The 24,029-nt window shown below is 35.6% G+C and overlaps 2 protein-coding genes across 4 annotated transcripts in view; one reads left to right on the top strand and one right to left on the bottom strand.

The window, feature by feature from the left end:
- Positions 1-5,852, top strand: part of LOC149778329 (uncharacterized) — a 58,824-nt gene extending 52,972 nt beyond the window's left edge. Inside the window, exon 11 of one of the 2 annotated variants that reach the window (XM_089939135.1) lies at positions 5,023-5,852. In XM_089939135.1, the coding sequence (XP_089795261.1) occupies positions 5,023-5,125 (103 nt within the window). In that variant the 3' untranslated portion in view covers positions 5,126-5,852. The remainder of the gene's footprint in view (positions 1-5,022) is intronic. The other variant, XM_089939134.1, reaches the window with a different exon arrangement.
- LOC149778328 (lachesin-like) overlaps positions 4,337-24,029 on the bottom strand; it is a 62,271-nt gene continuing 42,578 nt past the window's right edge. The window contains exons 5-7 of one of the 2 annotated variants that reach the window (XM_089939137.1): positions 17,740-17,865; positions 8,514-8,827; positions 4,337-4,758 (exon numbers count right to left, since the gene is read on the bottom strand). In XM_089939137.1, coding sequence (XP_089795263.1) covers positions 4,672-4,758; positions 8,514-8,827; positions 17,740-17,865 — 527 coding nt within the window. In that variant the 3' untranslated portion in view covers positions 4,337-4,671. Of the gene's footprint in view, positions 4,759-5,864; positions 6,024-8,513; positions 8,828-17,739; positions 17,866-24,029 lie in introns of those variants that run through there. The other variant, XM_089939138.1, reaches the window with a different exon arrangement.

Below are 24,029 nucleotides of genomic sequence, written 5' to 3'. Positions count from 1 at the left end.
TTTGTCTCGAAAGTTGGTTTTGAAAAGCTTTCTAGTTATTCTTTTCGAACATAACACTGAATTTTGTGACGATATGTTTATATCGAGTCACGCGACACGTTACAATGCTACTCAACGACAAGCCAAGAAAAATATTCGAGTACATGTACGCGTATCCAATGTCACTAAGTATGGTGACCTCTGCAGGAGATATGAACGCTGTACCAAAAAAAACCGGCTTGAATGATAAGACATATTGCTGTCGGAAGTTAGGAAGAGGGAAACAGTACTATATATTATGGTAAGCATTTATCTCTCACTTTACATTCAAAGAAACTGGTTTGTTTTGACCATACATAACGACTCAAGAATTTAAACAACGAAGCACTGTTGTCATCTCAGACTAATAAAGGTTTTTGTTGGTTTTGTATTTTCTCATCGGCATTAATCAAAAGCAAACTTACAAGATTTATTAAATCTTTGCAATTTTTTCCAGTGACTGGTTGAATAATAATAATAATAATAATAGCATTTGTGTTATTAATAATTATAAATGACATTTATATTATTAGTCAATATAATAGTTACTAATTAAAGTGAATACACTGAAACAAATATTGATGCATACAATTTAATTATTATGATCCTTTTTCTCCGTGCACAGTCCAATAAATTATACATTTGACTTGATTCAATTTTCAGGAAAGGAGAAGACTGATACCCAAAAGCAGGCAGAGGACCCAAACATTAATCTACCACATGTATCGAGCAGCATTATCTGGATGACCTTAACGGTATGCCCAACATATGTGGGAAATACGCATGCACATTTAGTTTTCTTTTGTTTTCAATAAAACAATATGTTCGAAAAATGCAAGTTATTTAATTTATTATACAAGCTTTAGTTTCAGTCACTACATTTGTATATTTTTACTGTAGTAAAGGCAACAATGAAGTTTATATTTTCCCTACAATTATAGTCTCCGTTCCTTAATCTTTCGTCAGGTCTTTATGTACAAAGAAGAATTAAATAAAAATATTTTTCTTATTGAGTAATAACATTACAGCAAAATATTATTAGATTGTTTTGTTCATAGCTATTACATTGAAGATTAAAGTATGGTTACAGATTTTATTTTCGTTTTGTGGTTTATGCTGAAAAGATTTTAAAGAAACACAAACTATATGACGCACAATGTGATGACTCTCATCTATTAATGTTCATTAAAAAAGTGATTGCTTACATACGAATCTGTTATACAATATTATTAAAACTACAATATTAAAGTTTTCTGAGTTAGAACAGTCTTATTTTATTTTACAGAAATCAAAATGTGCATTTTGTTTGGATTGTGCACAGTTTGAAATATTTGAAATATTATTGCTTTTCAATATTAGGCATGAATTGTGAAGTCTGGTTGATAATTTGACTTTTTCGACACGTTCATTCTTATTGGTGGGATGGGCCGATCACAAAACGATGAACATTGAATCTTTTTTTAAAACAAATAAACAATTGTGGTAAATAATCAGATTGTTGTGTGCTTTTATGTTGTGCTCATTTCTTCATAAGTTTGTCTTTTTACGTTACATGATGACTTTATTTACACAACAAGACACATTATTAGTCTCAAGTCATCATTAAACTGATTACTATAATGTGCATTTGGTCATTTTCATTCCACTATTCTATTCCACCAAGAACAGCAAAGTAACATAGAGGAATGAAATGGGCAATAATTGAAACAGTCTAATTATTCAGCAACCACGACATGTTGGTAGTATGCACTGAAGTCTCATTCCTGTATAAACGGACTACTTATAAACAATCCATTATGTTTATAGTTAAAATTTGTAATGTGAAAGAACAAAAGCACTTAGTACACTGGCCAAAACAAAAGGTTTTGAAACAACTGTAATCATTACCCGAGATGAATGCTTCATACAGGCATGATCGAATGTTTACAGGGTCAATTACTGATTCATTTTAGAAATACAATAAATATTTATACATGTATGCAATGATGAATTAGCTGTGCATATACGTACAACTAGGTTAAAGTCGAGTTATTACTCGATCACTATATACATGATTTACACATCACAATCTCCACCACCAAACATACAGAAATGGCTGTCTCTTAAATACAGAGACTTGAAATTAGAATAATACTCAAAATGATGTGGTTCAAACACTTTAAATAGACGAATGTTTTCCCCATTCTTTCTTTCTTGTATGTTATCGTTCTATATTACCAACTCCGACCGCACAAACTAATTTTACCATTTGATGTTATCTGTAATTTTGAAACAATGACAAAAATGCTCATTGTGTGCAAACAGTATTGATTTATCGGTTTATTTTTCCAAAGATGGCAATATGTACGAAACACTAAATAATTATAATCTACTGACTTGTTATGTTGCCCGGGAGAAGGAGAAACGCCCAGACAGCCCTGGTCAGCTGCCTCGGTGTGTCCTTGGGAAAAGCACTTGGCTCCCTTTTCCCTGTCATGATATATGCCAGTAATGTGCTAAAAGTGATATTAAATCCAACAAAACTCCATTCAGAACACACATAAAATATATCTTTGAAATTATTAATTTCATTAACCTTTTATTGGTAGCAGCACTGCCGACTGCATCCACATATGATACAAAGGCAAATGCGACCACACATGAAATCTCACAAACATCATCATGCACACCAAAGTTTACACCAAGCAGCATTTCACTCCCATTACCATAGGCATCAGTTATTACTGCACGGTGAAATATATATATATATATATATATATATATATATATATATATATATATATATATATATATATATATATATATATATATATATTCCTCAATTCCATTAATCGTTTAGCCCCACCATTTTAGTGTTAGTGTTCTTTTATCTGATGATTAGCCTATAACTGTGCATGGCAGTTGTTATCTTTGTTGGTATATTGGTAAAAGTTAATTAACACATCTAAATCAATTACATATACTTTTAAATGAAATTTAGTAACTGCATTGATAGATAGTGTTTCCAAAAAGCCATTAGGATTTTCGTCACATTCAGCCATGTTTATACAACTGCTATAAAGATAGACTGCAAACGTGTTAAGTGACGGGGCATTTCAGACATCACATAATGGAATTTTCTTAAAATAAAATATAAGACATTTACATTATCCAAAGTGACCATATAGCGAGAGATCACTGCATTTGATAATTATTATGAGGTAATTACAGTCGGAAACAACAAAATTAATGTGGGATTATGTAAAGGAAATAATAAAGTACTGTTTCACAAGCGATGAAGTTTGTATTTTCTGTTATAATGTATGCATACGTGTCTGCAGGTTTGTGTGAAAGGGTGTTCTTTCTTATTAGCTTGATACATACACTTAAAAGAGACCCTCGATATAAATTATTATTCGTAGCTGATTCGACTACCCTTTAAAACAATGTACACATCATTGTTCTTATTAATCATAAAAAGGCTTTATTTAAATAACTATTTCCATAGCAGACTTGTTTTCATTTTCTAAAAAGATGAATAGCATTTTCTTGTAAATTTGTGGATTAATATAATTATGAATTTATACATTATAACTTGCATATAATATTTGATTCTAATACCTATGTGGAGTTGTAAACATCTACATATCAAATTAGTTTTAATTTTATTGCTCTCTCGAGAGAATGTTGTATATTGTCAAAAGTGGCACTTATTGTACGATTTCACTAAGCATGTCTGAAAGATAATTATCTATGCAGATTTCCTTAAAACATGAATAGGTTACACACACACATACATACACACACACACACACAATACATGCACAAAACAGTTTGGATTAACTCTGCATGTGCCATTTTTAGATTTTGGATTTCTCGAAAGTTGTTTATTTAACGTTTGATTTGTATATATTTATGCATCCTCGCCATCATTTCTTAACGTTTCTTGCATGTGAAGGATGTTAGATTTTCTAAATTCAGTGCAACTCACAATAACGTAATTACATTAATGTGTCCCACATATGGTGTCACAGGTTACCTTAGTACGTCGTAGCGGGACAAAAAACGGGATTTGCGTCGTTTGTATCTTGAATTTATTGGAATTTCCGTCGCTTATTGAATAATGAACTGAATGTTTATACAGTCTTAACATACCCAAGAACAGGTCTGTGAAAATGCTGAAGTCAGCGAAAAGCAAATGGCATTTTCTAATTAAGTAAAGATTTTCGACGGTATATCGGCCTCGTTGGCTTTCTATGTAGGAATTCTTATGTGAGCTCTGTAAATATGTCATGGTACAAATATTAAATCATTAGCATAAATGTTTAAGAACTTGATATAAGAAAAAATGTACTTTTTAATAAGTGAAATTTATATGACTTTTAAATAATCGTTTAATTTGTATCTTATGGACATTTGGTTACTGTTTTCTATACTCATCTATAGAAGGACGTTTACATATACATGTAACTTTGTCTAGCACTAGAAAATTGAAATTTGCTTATAATATTTTGTATTGACCTTTATCTCTGTAAACATATAAGGTATTCAAACCTTACACTGACACATAATCACAGATCAACCTTAATTCGTGGACCATATAATAATTGGAATACAAACGACTGATGTCCCCGTTATGTCCGATATTCATGTCAGCAAACATAATGATTGTTGTCAAATCCCGGAAGGAGACGTGTTGTTTGTGTTCACCGACTGCTTTTTCATGCTGAGACAAAGCCTTTTTCTTGCAACTGGTTTGTGCTATAAAAATACGAAAGCTCTTTATTATAACAAATTCAAATGTACACAATGGATAAAAGAGACCAATGTTTTTAAGAGAGAACCCAAACGCGTCTTTGTTCTCCATTCTTGGTACGCAAACTAAACATCGTGAAGGTGCATTGTTGAAACAATATCGAAAAGCTGCCTAATACTTTTTATCATTCTGAAAAAGGTCTATAATAAACGTACAAGAATATGAATGCATAAATATTTTTGTTTATATCTAATGTTTTCCTATTTCAGAGTCTATTTCCCGAACGTCTTCCATGAACCTAATCCAATATATTTGCCTATGGCACTTGATTGGAAGAGTCAAACCGAAAGCATGACCTGTAGTATTCTCTAAGACAATGGGTACACACTAAAGTATATTCTTTAGGATTCTTATAACCAATGGAATCACAATGAAGTGTATCTTTTAGTATGCTTTGAAAAAATGAATTACAATCTTGACAAAAAGCCAGTGGGGGAAATGTTAACATGCAACTTATACGTTTCTCGAAGAATAAACGATAGTTAGAGGAATCTATTATCTTTAACCGGATGAAGTGCCGACAATTTTGAGTAAGCGCCATATTGTTATGGATCTGTGATGACAGGGTGTCATGTCTTATATTATGTCTTACTATTTAATTCTTGTTATCTTAGGACATGTTTTATACAGTCTAGTACAACAAAATGTACATAAACTAATTTATTTGCACGCTCGATTAGTTTTGTTCACGTTTTTATACGGTCTATCGTGGTGTGGCGAATGTACTCGATTATTCTGTTTACGTGTCTAAGTGGTCCTTATTGGTGTGGCAAATGTACTCTTAGTTTTGTTGAGGTTTCTAAGTTGTCATTCTTTAAAACGACCTATGTTTCTGATGTGACATTATGAGACTCTGACAAAGGTGAATTTGCGTGCCCAGAGTCATTGCGCATCCTCTGACATTTTAACAAATGTCTTTTTTTTAATAATATTTTATGGTCCTTGCATTGTGTTATATATTTATATTTTGTACTACTGTGAATGCATCGTATTTATCAACATTGGTAAATAAAAATAGCAATAATTTGTAAATAAATGTTTGTGAAGAAAAATGTGATTTATTTATTTTTTATACTAGCTGCTAGCAAGTTAGCCAACATTACTGTTCTAAAATAAAGGTAGCATTTTTATAATGTAAACCCGTCAATTGCTTATGATATAGGCAGGTCTCGAAAAGCGTAGGCTACTCTTTCTAAGACGCCATCATTATCTGAAAATAAATAAAATCAAAGTCGGGCATAAACATGTATGTATGTATGTATGTATGTATGTGTGTGTGTGTGTGTGTGTGTGTGTGTGTGTGTATCATTGTATGTATGTTGGTGGGTGGATGTGTAGGTAGGAATAAGGTTAGCGCTACGTCAGTACATTTTTGAAAATGCGGAGTTATTTCAAAAGACTGTCCTTCCAGCACTCAAACGTTTGGTTGGAAAAAGGTTCTCTTTGAGAAATTGATTCTTATTTTCAGCGTTTTCCTTAATCGGTTACAATAGGCATTCATCTAATGTATTGCAAAGGAGATATCAGTCCGAAAAGACATAAATAAATAGTCGACAGATCTGACCTTGCTATAACTACAATAAGTTTAATATTTGTCAAGATACAGAAACAACTGAAAGAAGTGTCATGCAAATTAATTGCAGCAAATGAATTCAGATTGAAGGAAAATATTTGATATTTTTGCTCACAGAAGGCATACAAAAAATTACAGGAAACTGGTCTTTGTATTCTTAAACGTTCAAACCTTTCAGTCGAGCGCAAAACATGTCTGTGAAGTATCGCATAACAAACATTTACATATACACCGAAGAATCTAATCACTGTAACTGATGCGATTCAAGATATTCACTGCTGATTGGCATGCTCAAATGGCTGTACAGGACCCAGTGAGTCAACTTTGTACTGTACGCGTGCATTTGGAGAAATCTCATAACAACATATGAAGTATGTAATTTTGAATGACCTTATTTTAACCAGGTCGATTAAGCCGCCTTCCCAAGTTTATCTCAAATTGTTTGAAAGACAGGAACCTCCAAATTAAGGCGGCATTACCTTGTCTGAAAGCTACCCATCAGGTGATGAGTGTTCTTGAGGTCAGTATATTGTCGGTCAAACTATTTGATATCAAAATTAATGACATGGTGATATGCTTTAATCCAGGAACTGGGTGCTCATTGTATATTGTCGACATTTTGATCTGCTAGCGATCATAGACTACGCATACTATTCAACGTGAACAACAGAGTTTATAAATTGGCAAAAGAGAAACTGTTAATATTTTCGAAATAAAAACGGACTGTATGCGTTTCTGCCGATAACATCGTATTCAGGATGACCCAAAACTATTGTTGTTGAGAAGAATAAGTTCTGGGGGTTTATTTCTTACAGAAACCATCTTTCTTTCACATATAAGATACATCAGGGACAGATTTAACAATTGAAAGATCTGTTTATACAGGTAATTATTAAAACCGAATTTTACTATGGATCGATTGATCATCTTATAAATCTTTTAAGTCCTATATATGTTTTATCCGATACATGATTAACGCTTCGTTTCGCACAGACAGTCTTACTGAATCTTAATTCTGACAACCCGTTAACATCACAGATATTACACAAACATCTTGCTCTGATGCAATCAGGGAAAATTATTCTAAACTGTCGGCCGCCTAGCCAGCAAGGGCAGTGAAAGAACATATATAGCATATATTGATATATTAAATTTATTACATCAATCAGCATGTTCGCCATACTGTTATATATATTGTTTTAAAAACTAAATCACACACACATATTGCCTTTGTGGAGGTTTGAGGGTAAACGTTTGGCCTACCAGACTATTATCATTTTAAAAAAGATATTTACTTGAATCTGAGTTTTAGACCTAGCATTGATTATAAACTCAGAATCATCTGGAAGGGAACTTCCTGACATTATTTGATGGAGCCTTTTCACAAATAATTACCCACATCCATGACACAATGTTGTGTCAAAGGTCAGGTGAAAGTCTTTATATAAAGGACGAGGTAAACATTACTTCACTGTTGTTTTATTATCAGTCTGTTGTATAACTTTTAGTTGTGCGCTGATATTATTCGATAGGAATCATTGATTTAAATTATTCTTTAGGATTACAAAGTGTTTATTGACTTCATGGACTAAAATACTACTGTGGGATTATTGAGGACTCATTCAAAGACATTCAAGCATATCAATACTGTCGGTACATCAACTCATTCAATATTATTTCAATTCATTTTGAACCTTCTGTATTTCCGGACTTATGATTCAACATACAGGATTATCTGGGATTTAATTCAAAATAATGTAAGTTCCTGTTAAATGTTCACATGTAATGTGGAGAATTTAATTATCTGTTGTAGTTTACTAAACTTGATGTTTCATCGTTCTGTTACACGCCTTAACACTAGAATCGCAAAAGTCCTTTGCTGATCAACATATTCATCTTCAAACATAAAGAAATGTCAACCTAATGCACGTAAGTATGTTAAAGAGACAATTCAGGCTATATAAAATGTATAGCTTCATATCTGTATACCTCCAAAAACTTTTGGTCTCATTTGCAAGATATCTTCACAACTTTACTCAAATGTATTAGGTCACAGAGACGAATACCTATCTGAAATAAATATGCATGTGAATTTGTACTGTTACTCTATACTCCGAGATTTCTCACCAGCGTTATTGTCTCTGTAGCCACAACATGGCCGTAGTCATCCTGAGCTTTGCAGTAGTATATGTCGAAATCTGCCTGGTCCAAAGTAGAAATTATTTTTAAAATACTGAATCTTGTGTAATAGTCTTCTTTCATGTCATCCTCAGTTTTTACTCTGTATTTATAAGGTTTGTCTTGGACAATTATTTCTTCATCTCCCTTATACCAAACTATGTTCACCATTGGGTTTGCTGTTATGGCACATACCATTTCAACGCCTGTGTCTGTATTTAACCGTTGGAGTTCTTTCTCAAGTACTTCTAACTGAGCAGGAACTGAAGCAAGAGCATAAACAATTGTTTACATAAAAGTGACTTAGCACTTAGGTTTGGGTGTTTCGAAAATAATTTTTAAATAAACAGCTTCATGGGGAACAAAACAGAAAATTATATGTTAACATTATCCATAGTTTTAATATGGGAATGTTGTTATGGGGACAAATCATAAGGGCACAAAATGTAGAAGCTGTTATCAGGACAACGTGTAATGTTAGTGCTAATATTTGTAAAGCAAAAATAGTCGAACGTGTTTTGGAAGAAATCGGAACAGTAAAATTAAAATTGTTAGGATAAAGAGTCAAAACTTTATGGGAACAAAAGAGCATGATGATGTTAAATTTAGTAAGGGAAAAGGTTCAAATGTTAATGGGGATAAACGGAAATGGAAATGTTAGAATATGCATCGACAATTTAATACACATCTTTACAGTCAAAGACAAGACATTACAATAAAAATGAAACTTCTTTCTGATTGCTATTAAGGTATTCCAATATCAGGTGCCCACAGTTTGACTACAGTCCACGCACATATCTCACTATTAAGCTCATTTTAGTGATTACAATTCAAACACACACTCCACTATCCAACAAACATGGTCTGAGTGTTTATGCACACATTCTATGCTTACGAAACCTCAGATACTATCACACAAAGAAACAACATTTTCATAGGCATACTACTATATACCCTCTCACACATTCTATCATAAATGAAGGAGTAAGTGTTTAAGTTTAGCATGGGGGTGGGGAGACAAAGACATGCACATACATAAAAAACAAACACAAAATCTGTCATCTGAATAATATTCTTATTTCCAGTAATCTGAAATGTAATGGTGTTTCTTTTGTTCCTAAAACCACACATCAATCAGTGGTGACTGCATCTCTTCTTCTAACGTATTTTGGTGCATCGCACAGGCCTAAAATTATAATCACTGGTCTCCTTCCTTCAGTCTTCACTTCTGTGATCAAGTCTGAAAGGCACTTCTGGCGAAATATTTCCTGAATCTGTATCCAGTTGGCATTTAAGCGTTGGTAGAGCCGTGCTCTCGTCTTGCTCCTTTTCTTTCACCACCTCTACCCGCACATTCTTGAGCTTCTCCACCCCGTCATTCATGACCTGTCTCATATGGGCCTTCGTGGTCTTTAAAGAGGCCATCTACCTCATTATATGACGCTAGGAGAATAGATCTGTAGTTCTTCCACCCGGAAGTATTCCACTCTGTCCAATACACTCCTGGCAGTCGTAACAGTTCCCAATCTGCAGTGATCACTAGGCATTTTCCTTTTATACACGACTGACTATGAATAACACAACAGGTAAAACGCCGCTTTATACGCTAGAATTACTGATGCGATGGACAACATTATTCTAATTCAGTACGAGGATGTGAAAGAAAGTATCCCTGGCGCGGATTACAAACTGAAATTGCACAGATTTAATAGAAAACATTGTTTCTCATTTGCTTTGTATCTTGAAGATTTATAATTAAACAAATGCAAGGGAGTATTTATTACATGCAAACTATACCCACAAACGCACTATACACAAAAAAACAGATTTTTTAATTGATGGGGGTATTTCATTTTTTAGGGGGGAATAAACGCATAAACAATCACAATGATACAAACACAAAGGCTTTTCGCAAATAACTAGTATATCTCTTGTCAAGAGATCTCGATGACCTTGAAAAGGGCTGCTTTATCGTTTTGCTGAATTGTATGTTTTTGCAGGACCGCCACATCCTTCTATTGGCATCGCCGCTGGACCTTCATTTTACACTTCACTTCTTCTCCCTTATGTTGTTGCTCTTTCCATATAAGATACTTATGATAGAATATGTTCCTCTCTGTCCTATTCTTTTTCTTCTCCAATTCTTCTCTGTTCCGGATGATTTTCTCTCTAATGATGTCTTATGAGAGGTCTTAAAATCCATGGGGAAATTTATATCCGTCTCGTCAATGAGGTGGGTGTCTGACCATATACAGGTGCCCCACACCGAGTCTTGATTGTTCGTCGAGTAGGAAACAAGAGTCAACACTCAAAGAGATTATACCCGACTGCTTGCAAGCAAGCCTTTTGAGAATTCGCCACATTAGAGGGTTTTACGAGTGGAAAACAGGAGCCACCACTCGACGAATTACTGCATTCTCTGCATGCTTACTAACTGATATGTCTGGGCAAGAAACAAAGGGTCTGGCCGGAGACTCCAAACATCAGCGGATCCTCTTCAAAACACCTTGTCTGTTCGAACTATCAAATTTATTCCAGTTATCTATTTCAGGCGAATTCCCTTTAATCAATTGTGTGTAAGCCACATATTGTAATAAGGATCACGCTAATCAGTCTTGAATGTTCCTATTCTACATTTATAATTATTTTTACATAACAATGTACGTGCATTTTAATGTACATGTATTTTCCGATTAAACAGTAAACAAAACTAGGTTTGAGTGACTACTTAATTTTGGTGTTCTTAAGTAGGTAATATTCGAGTTTTTGACCGGTGGACTAATGATTCATTATTAAATATTAGTTGAGTTTTTGCCAAAGATGTTTGTGAGGTTATAAAGAAAACATAGGCAAAAGGGGCAAGTTTTGATTAGTAGCCTTCAAAAAGGCTGAGGTCTAACCTCTTAAGACGGGAATAGGAATGATGTCCAGGCGGCAAACAATTTTGTCAGGTCCACCCCTGAGAGCTGTTAGGAGTGATGGGGTCTTCTGTAACTAGGTCGTCCGTATGTGGCCAAGACAGGATAGGAGGGCATGGATGCTGAGTGTTTTAATCAGCTTGTTCGGAATCGGTGTAACTATTAGTTTTAGACATCTGTAATGTGTTTCCTCCATTGAAACTGATGTTCTCTGCTGCATGTAGGAAGTTGGGTTTAGATACTTTATTAAGCCGGACCTCGCCTTGTTGCTTTTTGGCGGCTGCATTGACGTTTGTAAGGCCTTATCTTTGTTGTGCTGCCATTCAATCATTTAATTATTCTCCATTTCCCCAATCCCCAGCAGCTGATTGCATTCTTACGCTACTACTGATTGTTTTTGCGAGAGCGTTGACTGATGTTTCTCTTGTGCTTTCGTCGTCACTGCCGTCTTTCCTGTCTGTGCTGCTGCTCATGTAGCTTGCCTCTGCTGCGCCTCTTGGGTTATGGTTGCCTGCTGAGCCTTTGTCCTTCTGTCTCTTTTTCCTCTTAACATCGCCCCTTGACTTAACCCCTTATGACTTCTACTCACTATCGGTGCTGTATGAATTAATGGTGCGTGTCCCAGCTTCAGAATGTGAGTCAAGGTTAGGTGTTGATCATGAAGGTGGACTTGTTTAATGCGTAGGTCGGTCCCTCGGTTATAGTTGCATTCGTCTTCCTGGCCTGGTCTTCTTTGTGCTGCTTATGCAGTTGTCTTGCTGGAGTTCTCTCATTTTAGTAGAAACTTCTTTTTGTTTGTTTGTTTTGATTGAACCATTAAGCTCCACCCTGAAGTATTAATAATAACGCCTAATTCTTTGATTGCACTCACGTCATGGGTTGGAGCTGTCTTTCCATCACTGACTGTCTTACGTTTACGTGCAGAGTTTCGATGCTCTCATAGTGAATACAATGTGACGAGACTGTAAAACGCACCACTTTATATGAGAGAAGAAGGTACCTGCAGGAAAATATTCCCCTGATTTTGGGACTTCAAAGAAACCATGAAAACAATCGATACCGAGACATGTGAAAGAGCATGTTTTAATACAGCTTTATTTCATACAATAAACAGACTACAGTTGTTCTTTAAAATCTTAACATATTTAGTACAAAACAAGAAGCTTCTCTACCTGAATCTGGTATACAATATTGACAAATTTTACATATTCTTAGGGAAATCAGAGACATCATTGATGAAGACAATACACACAATATTCTCCACATATCATGAAATCTGATCTATTTAATTTCACATTATGACTTGATGCATCAGTTTGTCTCATTAAGTCAATATTGTCATCTAACAATGGAGTTAACACATAAAGATCAAAATATTCCACACTATAATCTCTTTGAAAACATGGCTGCTTATTTGGTTTCCAAACGATGACCAACGTCTGTTTAAATGACATCTTTAGGTTTTCAGTGGGAAGAATACATTTAGCACATGCCAGATGATTTCAAGAAATTGTGCAAGAACTCTGCGTCAGAAAGTAATAAAGCCCACTTGTTTCCATTCTATTCCTTTGTTTTGTTTCACAAATAATGATAAGTCGTTAATTCACACCGTACCAGTAACAAGAAAGGTTCTGTGAAGTTTGTCGATGAACAGCCTGGTTGACTCTGTGCTATGTTGCAAGAGAGCTTCGATGAGTTTCGTCTACAACGATGTTAATGTTGGTATAAAATGGAATCTTAGTTCTGATATAAGATTCCATTCCTATTCCAGGTATTATTCCAACCTTTTTGAGTGACATATTACACATTTGTAGTGTTGATTCTGAGTAGGATGGTCGATTTGACATCCATAACAACGTTTCCTGCTCTATTTGGTGATTCTCAGCCAAGTAAGTAGCACAAAAGAGATTGAAGTTCTTTTGAGGCCATATTGACACAATATCTGTCTCTATGTATTGTTGCTCTGGATCAAAATCATCCTCAGAGTAATACATATAAGTTGCCAGAAGTGTGTATATGTGTATTATGTGCTTGTGGATTTCTCATCTTTTGCTAACTTTACTTTTCCTATCTTAGTCTGGTTATCTCAGAGCAGAGACAGGTAATGTCAGTTAAGGTGTCCAAGCGCGTGGGACTACTTTATTAAGGGACGCAACCGTTCTTGTCTTCTGTCTGGCTTGATGGAGTTGTATTCCAATTAGACAAACGCCGACACTTTGGGAACTTGACCCAAATGGTTTCTCGAGGAAAAAAATGAATAAGTTACAAAACGAAAATTAAAAAAATAAAACAAATGACAAGGATATGACAAAAAGGAAAATGGACTAAAAGCTAAGGAAAATCTTGACTGGAGACGAACAAAAATTGTAAATATTTACTACCCACTGGGTACCTATCCCATGAATACAGTAAGCATTTTGTACGATGGAAGTTAGCAAAACTTTGGTAAACATGAAACAGTAATTTCTGAAATTTCACCAAAACACGAGGTAAAGACCTTTCATTTTCTTTCATGATTGGAAAATAAAAGAAACACAGGTTTCTCTGATACCCAAGCAACTTTCTTCTGAGAAAATAAAAAAATCATGAGTGGAAATTATAAAAATCAAATGGTAATAGAGAGCAGGTTTACTGAAGTGGACGAACAATGTGTCACAAATTTTGTTTTAGAACATGTAAGTGTGAATACCAAACGTATAACATTGGGACATAAAAATCTGCTAGACGAATATCCTGAGAAAAACAATGAGACGTGGCCTATAGATGAAGTGACACCACCTGACCTAAACAACATTCTTTCAAGATGTTTCCTTTCAATTCGTTCGAATGACTGAGAGGTAAAAAAGGGCTACATATGGACTGATATCACAAACTTTTCATTTAAAGAATAATATATGAGTAAAAAGAATGATGCATGGCGCAGCTGAGATAATTTTATAGAGAAATTGTTGTTGTTGTTGTAGGGTTTAACGCCATTTTTCAGCACACGAGAGGCTATACATGGCGGCCATAATTAATGGTGGAGGAAGAACCTGTGAAAACCCCAGAAAGAACCACCGACCCACGAGAAGCTACTGGCAAGCTTTCTCACATACCTACATTGGCCGAATTGGAGACTCGAACCCACACAGACAGAAGTGATATGGCAATGATCCGTAACGGAGAGCTCTTTAGACCACTCGGCCACTCGGGGCCCATAATAATAGCGAAATGAATTACTGAATGAGTACGAGGAGGAATACCTAATTACCTCAAATAAATTGTATGCAATGAACAAGAAATTTATTCAGTTTTATAACAAATAAAGACAGAGACTGAGAGAGATTTAGTACCCGTATACACAAAGCTTTTTATAATTAATTAATATTTATTATAGGTGTCATGGAATGTTTTGAACCATATCCGAGACAACATATATACAATTGCAACTTGTTTTGTGACCCTGAATTTAGCAAGCCAGAGAGGTCCTAAAAGGTAAACAGAAAGATCTAAAGAAGAATGGGTAAGTAAACAAACCCAAAACTATCTTGGCCGTCACTGATGGTGACATCAACAAACTGTTTTAATACTCGCTTTTGGGCCGCAGCACACAGTCAAGCTTACTTATGGTTTAACAATACTTTGCGTCTTGGGGTTCGGGGAGGAGGTAAAGAATACAGAAACATAAAGTGGGCAGACATATCATAAAGCAAGACTGCGAACTTAAACTTGAATATTTAGAGTTTAACGAGATACATACGAAGACGAGGAAAGGGGAAGACATAAAAAATACAAGAAATGAAAAACCAAGGATGTACGATAACATCTCTTTCTAGATAGATGTCCTGTAATTTTCTGTAAAGATTACATGAACGCACGTCCCAATGATCTTTGTAACCCTTTTCAACTCATTTTACCTTGCACCTGTATCTCATTTGCATGTACCATGGCCAAGTGAGCAATGGTTTTTATGGACACCAGATGGCGCACCAAGGCTTGACTCACTAACGTAATAAAAATGGCCATAAAAGCAAACTGCCAGATTTGGCTTCAAAACCCATTACACACCCGAGTGTGGGAACATATATACGTCAGAAACTAATAGAAAACAATGTTACAGATACAGAGGCATACACATGACTGACAACAAACATCCCACCTCTCTCAATTACCAAACACTTGATAATCGCCAGAAATGTGTTATGACAAATAATGCACTTGCCAGTCAGAAGGAAACATTAATTGATCCACGCGTTATTCCAGAAATGTGTTGTGACAAATAATACACTTACCAGTCAGAAGGAACCATTTATTAATCCACACGTTATTCCAGAAGCAGCTTTCGTTCTAGAACATACTTCCGCTGGTAAAAACGACTCTCGCCATCTTTTCAAGACAGAAAGTATAATTTTTTCAAGAAACCGTGAAATTGAAAGTTTAGCACATGGTTATCCGCCAGGGTCCGTATTTAGAGGGTCTTTTATACATGGGGGTAATTTTACAATCAATATTAATTACAACACCAATATGTCACAGTTTCACCTCTTTTAAAAAAAGGTAGAGTTATATATGATAATGACACAGATCTGTAATTATCCATGAGTAATCCAAGCACGGTCACTCACGCTGCATGTTATTGTTCGTTATGGCCTATATAGATCTGTGTAACCAGTATCGTTCGTCACTTACAGTACAAATTGGAACTGATAAAAACGAAAATTTTCTAGTAATAAATAATAAGTATTTATTGTTAAAATATATATAACATCCACATATTAAATGTGATTATACGTCAATGCTAACAAACGTTTTATTGTTTTGTTTGCGCGTAAAAATTGTGTAATTCGGAAAGAACAGGCACGCCACAATCCTCATTAACATATTCGTATCAATGCGCCATATGTAAATAAAATTTACGCGTGGCATTAAAATACGTAACAATTTTAACTGTTAAGTTGTAGTTGTCTGAGAGTGTATAAGCAATAAATATATTTGGATTATATAGAAATCATTTTTCTGATTTTCATACAAAAAGAAATATAAAACAGAATGACCACAGATGAATGAGAAGAACTAATAGCGAGTGATGAATATTGTATGTGTTGAATGTGCCAAACTATATTCAAAAAGGAAGAGTTCTTTTAAATTTAAAGGAAAATATTGGGTGAGAAAAATAACCTAAACTGGAGTTTGTAGCAAAACAAGCAGATCTCAGTCGGGAAATTTCATTATGTCTCCTCACGAGGCTTGCCGAGTAAGGAGACAAATAATATAAAACCTTGACTGGTATTTCCTGATATCGGTAAAAGAAAACACAACACAACAACGTTTAGAATCTATTGGAGACTATTATCTTTTCCACCAAATTAAACATTAAAACCCCTTACACCATTTTGATAGTAAATGGGATAGTTCATAGTCTATAAACACTCCCTGCACTATGCGATTGTTGTTTGTAATACTAACTTTGTCATTTCCGTTTCTTCCCATAACCTTTTGACACGTTCCCTGAATAATTTTAGCATTATCATTCCTATTTGTCCCTAGAAACTGTTGACCCTTTTGATCTTTAAAAACTTTTGACCTCATAACTATCATTTCGATGTTAACCTAATGAACATTGTAATATAGTATTTCCCGTCCGTCCCCCCAACTAGCGTTTAACATAAACCTAAGTGATAATGGTCCACCAATCGGCATATATTAATTACTACTGATAAAGTGTTGTACGCTTTATTATTAAGCAAATATGAAATATGTCTGGCATAAATTATTACTGTCTATCGCGTTTATAGAAATTTAGAAACTGACGTCTTTCGTGCGACTTTAAATAATAAAAATAATGGAAAACAATTGGTACAAGATAGCTAGAATAAGTAATCAATCACAACATATATATATATATATATATATATATATATATATATATATATATATAATTTTACAAAACAAGCAAAGACTAAATTTAGTATCGGAATATATATATATATATATATATATATATATATATATATATATATATATATATATATATATATATATATATATATATATATATATATATATATATATATATATATATATTCCGATCCTAATTTTAGTCTTTGCTTGTTTTGTAAAATGGTCGAGATGTCAGTAGTACGAAAAACAATTCCCGGTTCATATCCTCATTAATTTACCATACGTTTGGATTAGAATGAACAAAATCCAGAATCATACCTTTAGTGTGGAAAACAAACTTTCTTGAAGAGCATAATATGTTAAGTAAAACGACTCACAAGACACGTGTAGATTGATCTTTCCCTCGACACAGCCCAATTCATTCGATGCCTGGCACATGTATATATCTCTTGCAAACCTTGTAACGTTGTGAATCCGCAACATATTCCCACTAATTCCGATTCCTTTATAATATAATATAATATAATATAATATAATATAATATAATATAATATAACATAATATTATGTAATCTAATGCAATGTAATGTTATGTAATGTAAGGTAACGTAACGTAACGTATCATGATATAATATAATATAATATAATATAATACAACACAGTTTTAATATAATGCGAAATAATATAATATTATGATTAATTAATAGGTCGACTGAATGACTGATTGATTGATGATTCCGGCATATGTAGGATCATTTAAAAGTGATTGATTGATTGATTGATTGATTGATTGATTTTATTTTTAACGGCGCATCAGCACTGTTAGGCTATTTAGCGCCAAACAAAATGTTATTTGTATAATCTTTTAAAAAATAATAAAGGTCCTATATCGACCAGCGATATAAAAGAACAAATGGTTGAAATTAAAAACGGTAAGATGGTAACGGTGCAAAATAAAGCTTCCCGATCAACGGGAGATGTAAATGTTCTATGTTAATGAAAAAAGATGAAAAGGTATTAAAATGGGACGGTATATATATTGCATAAAACTGCACAAGGTGATAGCATAAAAGTTAGAGTTTAGAGTAAATATTTACAGCTTTCAGGAACTCTATAATACAAGTATGTTTATAGTATCAAAAAGTTCTTTCATGTCATGCACAATGTAATAACGATCGCGCGTAGGTTGCAGGTCAAAACACTCTATCATAAAGTGCTTGACAGTGAATGGTTCATTGCAAGAAATGCACTCTGGTGGGTCTTCACCTTTTAGTATGTGGGAGTGGGTTATATAAGTATGACCAATTCGGATTCTTGCAATGACTATCTCCTCCCTACGAATGGTTCTGTAGGAAGGAGTCCATTCTCCTAGAGTTGGCTTGATTGCATCAAGTTTGTTATTTACAGCATCATTCCATGATGCCTGCCACTTCTGACGTAAGGACTTTCTGATACAAGGTTTAAAATCAGTATACGATATTTTAAAATCAGATGGTTCTAGAGTAAGGGCCATTTTAGCAGCGCGATCAGCGTTTTCGTTACCTTTAATACCAATATGGCTAGGTAACCAACAGTATATTATATCGTGGGAGACACTCATCTCGGTAGTTTTGACGAGTATGTTTTTCAATAATGGATTCTCCAGTTTTCTATTGTGTAGTGACTGAAGTACTGATAGTGAGTCGGAGAAGATGATACTGTTTAAAATACGTTTGCTTGCTATATGTTGCAGAGCAAGGTCTATTGCTCTGATTTCGGCTGAAAAAATTGATGTTCCATTTGGTAAGCGAACTTACGTTGTGTGATTTCCACAAGCGAAGGCTGCAGCAGCCTTTTCCTCATCCTTTGATCCGTCGGTATAAATTCTTGTGTAGTTTTTAAATTCGGAGAGGAGTTCATGGTAAGAGCTGTGGAAGACAGAAGGACTTGTCTCGGATTTTTTTCCATCATGTAACGTAAAAAGTACTTTTGGTTGTTTAAGTAGCCAGGGTGGTATTTCGGAGATGGACGTTTTCTGAATTTTAGAAAGATCTATTTTTGTACTGTCAAGGCTGGATGATATTCTAATGCCAAAGGAAGGTATGGCGTTTGGTTTATTTTCGTACAAGGTTTTGTATTTGGGTTGAAAAACAGCCGAAAAAGCAGGATTCAGAGGGTTTGATTTTAATTTGAGAGCATACTGTGCGGAAAACATTTCTCTACGATGCGATAACGGTGGTTCGTTCGCTTCAGCTAGTAAGCTTTCACAAAGGGATGTTTTAAATGCTCCCAGAGCCAATCTTTTTCCCTGATGATGAATTGGATCAAGCATTTTCAAATATGATTTTCTGGCTGAACCATACACAACACAAACATAGTCCAGTTTGGAGAGTATAAACGTTCTATATAAATTGAGTATGACTTTTCTATCAGCATCCCAGTCAGTGTGCGCTACTACTTTAAGTAGGTCAAGTGCTTTTAAGTATTTAGCTTTCAAGTTCTTTAGGTGTGGAATAAAAGTCAGTTTTCTGTCAAAGATAATACCTAAAGATTTTGTTTCCTCAACAACTGGAATAGGTGTTCCGTCCAGCGTGATGTGAGGTTCATCGTGATGTCTTCGTAACTGACAGAAATGCATGCATAATGTTTTGGATTTCGAGAATTTAAAACCGTTTGCACTGGCCCAATTTTGAATCTTGTTTATATTTTGCTGAAGTTGTCTTTCAATTGTATGCATGTGCTTGGATCGATAACATATAAGAAAATCATCAACATATAGCGAGCAATCCACACCAGTAGTCAAACACTTGGTGATGCTATTAATTTTGATATTGAAAAGTGTCACAGATAAAATACTGCCCTGGGACACACCCATCTCTTGCTCGTGCAGATCTGAGAGAGTAGAGCCCACTCGTACCTTGAATTCCCTGTCTGAGAGAAAGTTGGATATGAAAGAGGGCAGACGGCCTTTTAGACCTAGATCGTGCAGGTCATTTAGTATCCCATACTTCCATGTCGTGTCATAGGCCTTTTCTAAATCAAAGAAAACCGCTACTAAATGTTCTTTCTTAATAAATGCATCGCTAATAAATGTTTCCAGTCTAATCAGATGATCATTGGTGCTACGGCCATATCGAAAGCCACTTTCGAAAGGAGATGTTAAATTATTAGTTTCCAAGTACCAGACAAGCCGAGAATTGATCATTCGTTCCATTGTTTTGCACACACAGCTAGTGAGTGCAATAGGTCGGTAGCTGTTGGGATCTTCGCTATCTTTACCTGGTTTGGGAACTGGTATTATAGTTGCTTCTTTCCAAATTTTTGGTACATTACCAGTAATCCATAAATCATTGAAGAGTTTTAAAAGAGATGTTAATGATGATTCTGGAAGGTGTTTCAAAAACTGGTAATGTATTTCATCAGGCCCAGCGGATGTATAATGGGCTTTATCTAAAGCCTCCCTAAGTTCCAATAGTGAGAACAGTTGGTTATAACTTTCCGAGTTGCTGGATGTGAATTTTAAACGTGACTTTTCTTTTTGAGATTTAAGTCTCCGGAAGGCTTCTGAATAATTAAATGACGATGAATTTTTGGAGAAACTGTCAGCAAGAGCATTTGCAATGTCACGTTTTGAACTAAAATTGTTATTGTTCAGTTTCAGATGTCGGAGAGGATTTTGTTTTCTTTTCCCGTTTATTCTGCGTATTGTGTCCCATACTTTCTTAATAGGGGAACGAGAGTTTAAAGAAGAAACATATTCCTTCCATGATGCTCTTTTACTTTCTTTGATTATGCGGCGAGCTTTGGCCCGGAAAATCCGATATATATTTAAGTTTTTGGGTGTCGGATGATTATTAAATTGTTTCAATGCGTTGTCTAATGGCTTCCTTGCATTCCTTAGTGACCCAAGGTTTTGGGGTTCTTTTACAGTTCGGCGAGGACTTGGGAATGGATTCTTCTGCTATCTCTATTAAAATAGAAGTAAAATGCTGAATAGGGTCATTAATGTTGAAAACTGCATCATCACTGAGCCTAGTTTGACAGAGTGTTTCAAACGTAGCCCAGTCGGCCTTCTTAATATTCAATTCTGTAGTTGCGTCATGAATTGTAAATTTAATATGTTCAAGGGAGATTGGAAAGTCATCACTGCTGTGAAGGTCATCAGCGACCTCCCATTCATAGTCCAAGAGCAGCGAAGGAGAACAAATTGTCAAGTCGATGCACGTGTATGTACCCGTTCATGGGTGTAAATATGTCGGTGTTTTGGTGTTATATAGACACAGATCGTGTCTAGAAATAAAGTCTTCAACTTTGTGACCTCTGTCACTTATATGATTTGATTCCCATAAAATGTTATGGGCATTAAAATCCCCGAGTAAAACAAATGGCGCGGGAAGCTTTTGAACAAGATTGTCTAATTCGTTTGGTATTAGGTTAGTGTTTGGTGGTAATTAAATAGAGCAAAATATAATCACTCGATGTAGAGTGACGCTTACAGCAATGGCTTGCAAATTTGTGGTTAAAGAGATGACGCTATGAGGGGCTCTGTTGTTTACAATAACAGAAACTCCTCCTGAGGCCCTGTCAACATTTTGGGAGTAGGTGTTAAACAGGGAGTAGTTTTTAAATGTGATGTTGTCCGTATGTTTCAAGAATGTTTCTTGAAGGCATAGTACCGCTGGATCATGTTCGTTTAAAAGTAGGAGAATATCATTGTAATTTGCTTTACGTCCTCGACAGTTCCATTGTATGATGGTGTTCTTCATTATCCTTTTAAATTGAAGATTGTGGACCTAGATTAGACTTTTCGCGGAGCAAATTGTGTGGTTATTTCTCTGGAGGAAGTACGTGGGTGAATTTTTTGTTTGTAGGCCTGGAGCTACCTTGAGCGTATGGAGCAGTTTCTTCTGCATCCATGCTCTCAATGTCTCCAAACCTGTTATAGAGTTTGATAGGGTCATCTGACCCCTTTTGTTGCCTGGTTCCGTGAGATTTGTTTTTATTTTTTGGTGATTTCGGTGGTTGGGTATTATTAAATGTAGTCTGCGTAGATGCCGTGTTTTTCTGTGCTTGGTAAGTGAGGGTATTAGAGCTTGGTGTTGAATCGAGGTTTTAAGATTGTTCTTCACTACAGTGGAAAAGGATGAGCCAGGATGGGCTGTTTTGGCATGTACAAGTTTTCTGGCTTCTGGGTAGGGAATATTAGTTGTGTATTTTACCCTCTGTATTTCCTTCTCCTGTTTCCAGGTATCACAATCCTTGGAATTGGCGTGGTGCTCCTTTCCACAGTTGACACAATGCGGAGTTGCTCTACAATCAGATTCCTGATGAGAAAGGTCTCTGCATCTGCCACATATTTGGCCTTTTGAGCAGCGGTCTTCGTGATGGCCATATTTTTGACACTTATAGCATCGAAGGGGGTTTGGAATGTATATCTCAACCTTCACTTGCATAAAGCCAATTTTGACCACTTTGGGTACTGTTGGTCTGTTGAAGGTGTGTACAATGGTGTTGGTGTCCTGCAGGTTGTTATTACGTTTAATACGTGTTCTACGTACTGCAGTGACACCTTCGTTTTTCATTCCTTCAATGATATCTGTGTCGCTGACTCTAGTCAAGTCGAGACAACGAATTACGCCTTTGGATGTATTGAGGGTGGTGTGAGCGAACGAGGTCACAGGAATATTGAAGAAAGTTTTCATTTTCTTGATATTTTCTGTCTGACCTCGTCGCTCACACTCCACAAGAAGGCAACCCGATTTCATTTTTTTTTTGTGACGCTCTTTGGTGTACCAATCGATCCTGTGATTGTTTTCTCGATCACAAACGGAGAGAATGAGGCAAGCGATTTTGTGGCATCTTTGGACTGTATGACATTGAGGCGTGGAATGACTCCACATTACATGGTTCGTCATCAGAGTCAGAGTTTTGTATCGTTTATTTTGATATTATTTGGAAATATCCATGTTGGCTGAAATAAAATTCAGCACCCGTGCTCCCCGCCCACCGTGGAGCCCAACAAGGGGACACTTTTCAAGTGCCAGGGATACACAGATGCTATACTCAGTTGATAAAATTACCTTTAATTGACCCGTGAAGTCGCCAGTTTCTAGGGTCGGTAAAATTACCTCTCGATTGACCCGTTAAGCCACCGCCTTCTAGGAAGTACTCTAAGACTTGGGAAAGGGAAAGATAAAGGAATAGACTATAGGGGCAACGGTGGTATCAAGAGAGATACAAGGAAAAAGATAACGAAGGTGAGAGTAAACAAAGACTTCCTAGGGCTCGGAGTGACCAGTCGATTTGTCGAGACCGGGTCCATCCCGACCACCCGTCTAAGAGAAGTAGAGGCCAAAGTAGTGTATTGCATGGAAAGCCTCTGCTCAACTACCAGGATCCTTTCCTCCCCAAAACGGGAAGCAACCAACGGCAAACAGGTGGCCTCTACTTAGTCGCCTTTTACGACACGTAGTGAGGCACGTCAGGCCAATTCTACAACCCGGGACACGGAAAGAGGACTCTTAGGGCCCATTCTACAATCCCTGACTTGCAGGGGATATATTATTATGAAGCAATCCGATTTAATTTCTTATAACGTTTGCGTTATTTGGAACCTTTGCAATGTAGATTTGACAGATATATCGCTACGATGTCTGCAGTGAAGTAGTTTATATTGATGTCTAGATTGA

The sequence above is a fragment of the Sinohyriopsis cumingii genome, chromosome 17 (genome assembly GCF_028554795.1).
Source record: "Sinohyriopsis cumingii isolate HCF-2022 chromosome 17, ASM2855479v2, whole genome shotgun sequence".
Classification (NCBI taxonomy): Eukaryota; Metazoa; Mollusca; class Bivalvia; order Unionida; family Unionidae; genus Sinohyriopsis; species Sinohyriopsis cumingii.
Note: the sequence above shows the minus strand (reverse complement) of the source record. Positions and strands in the feature narration are given on the sequence as shown.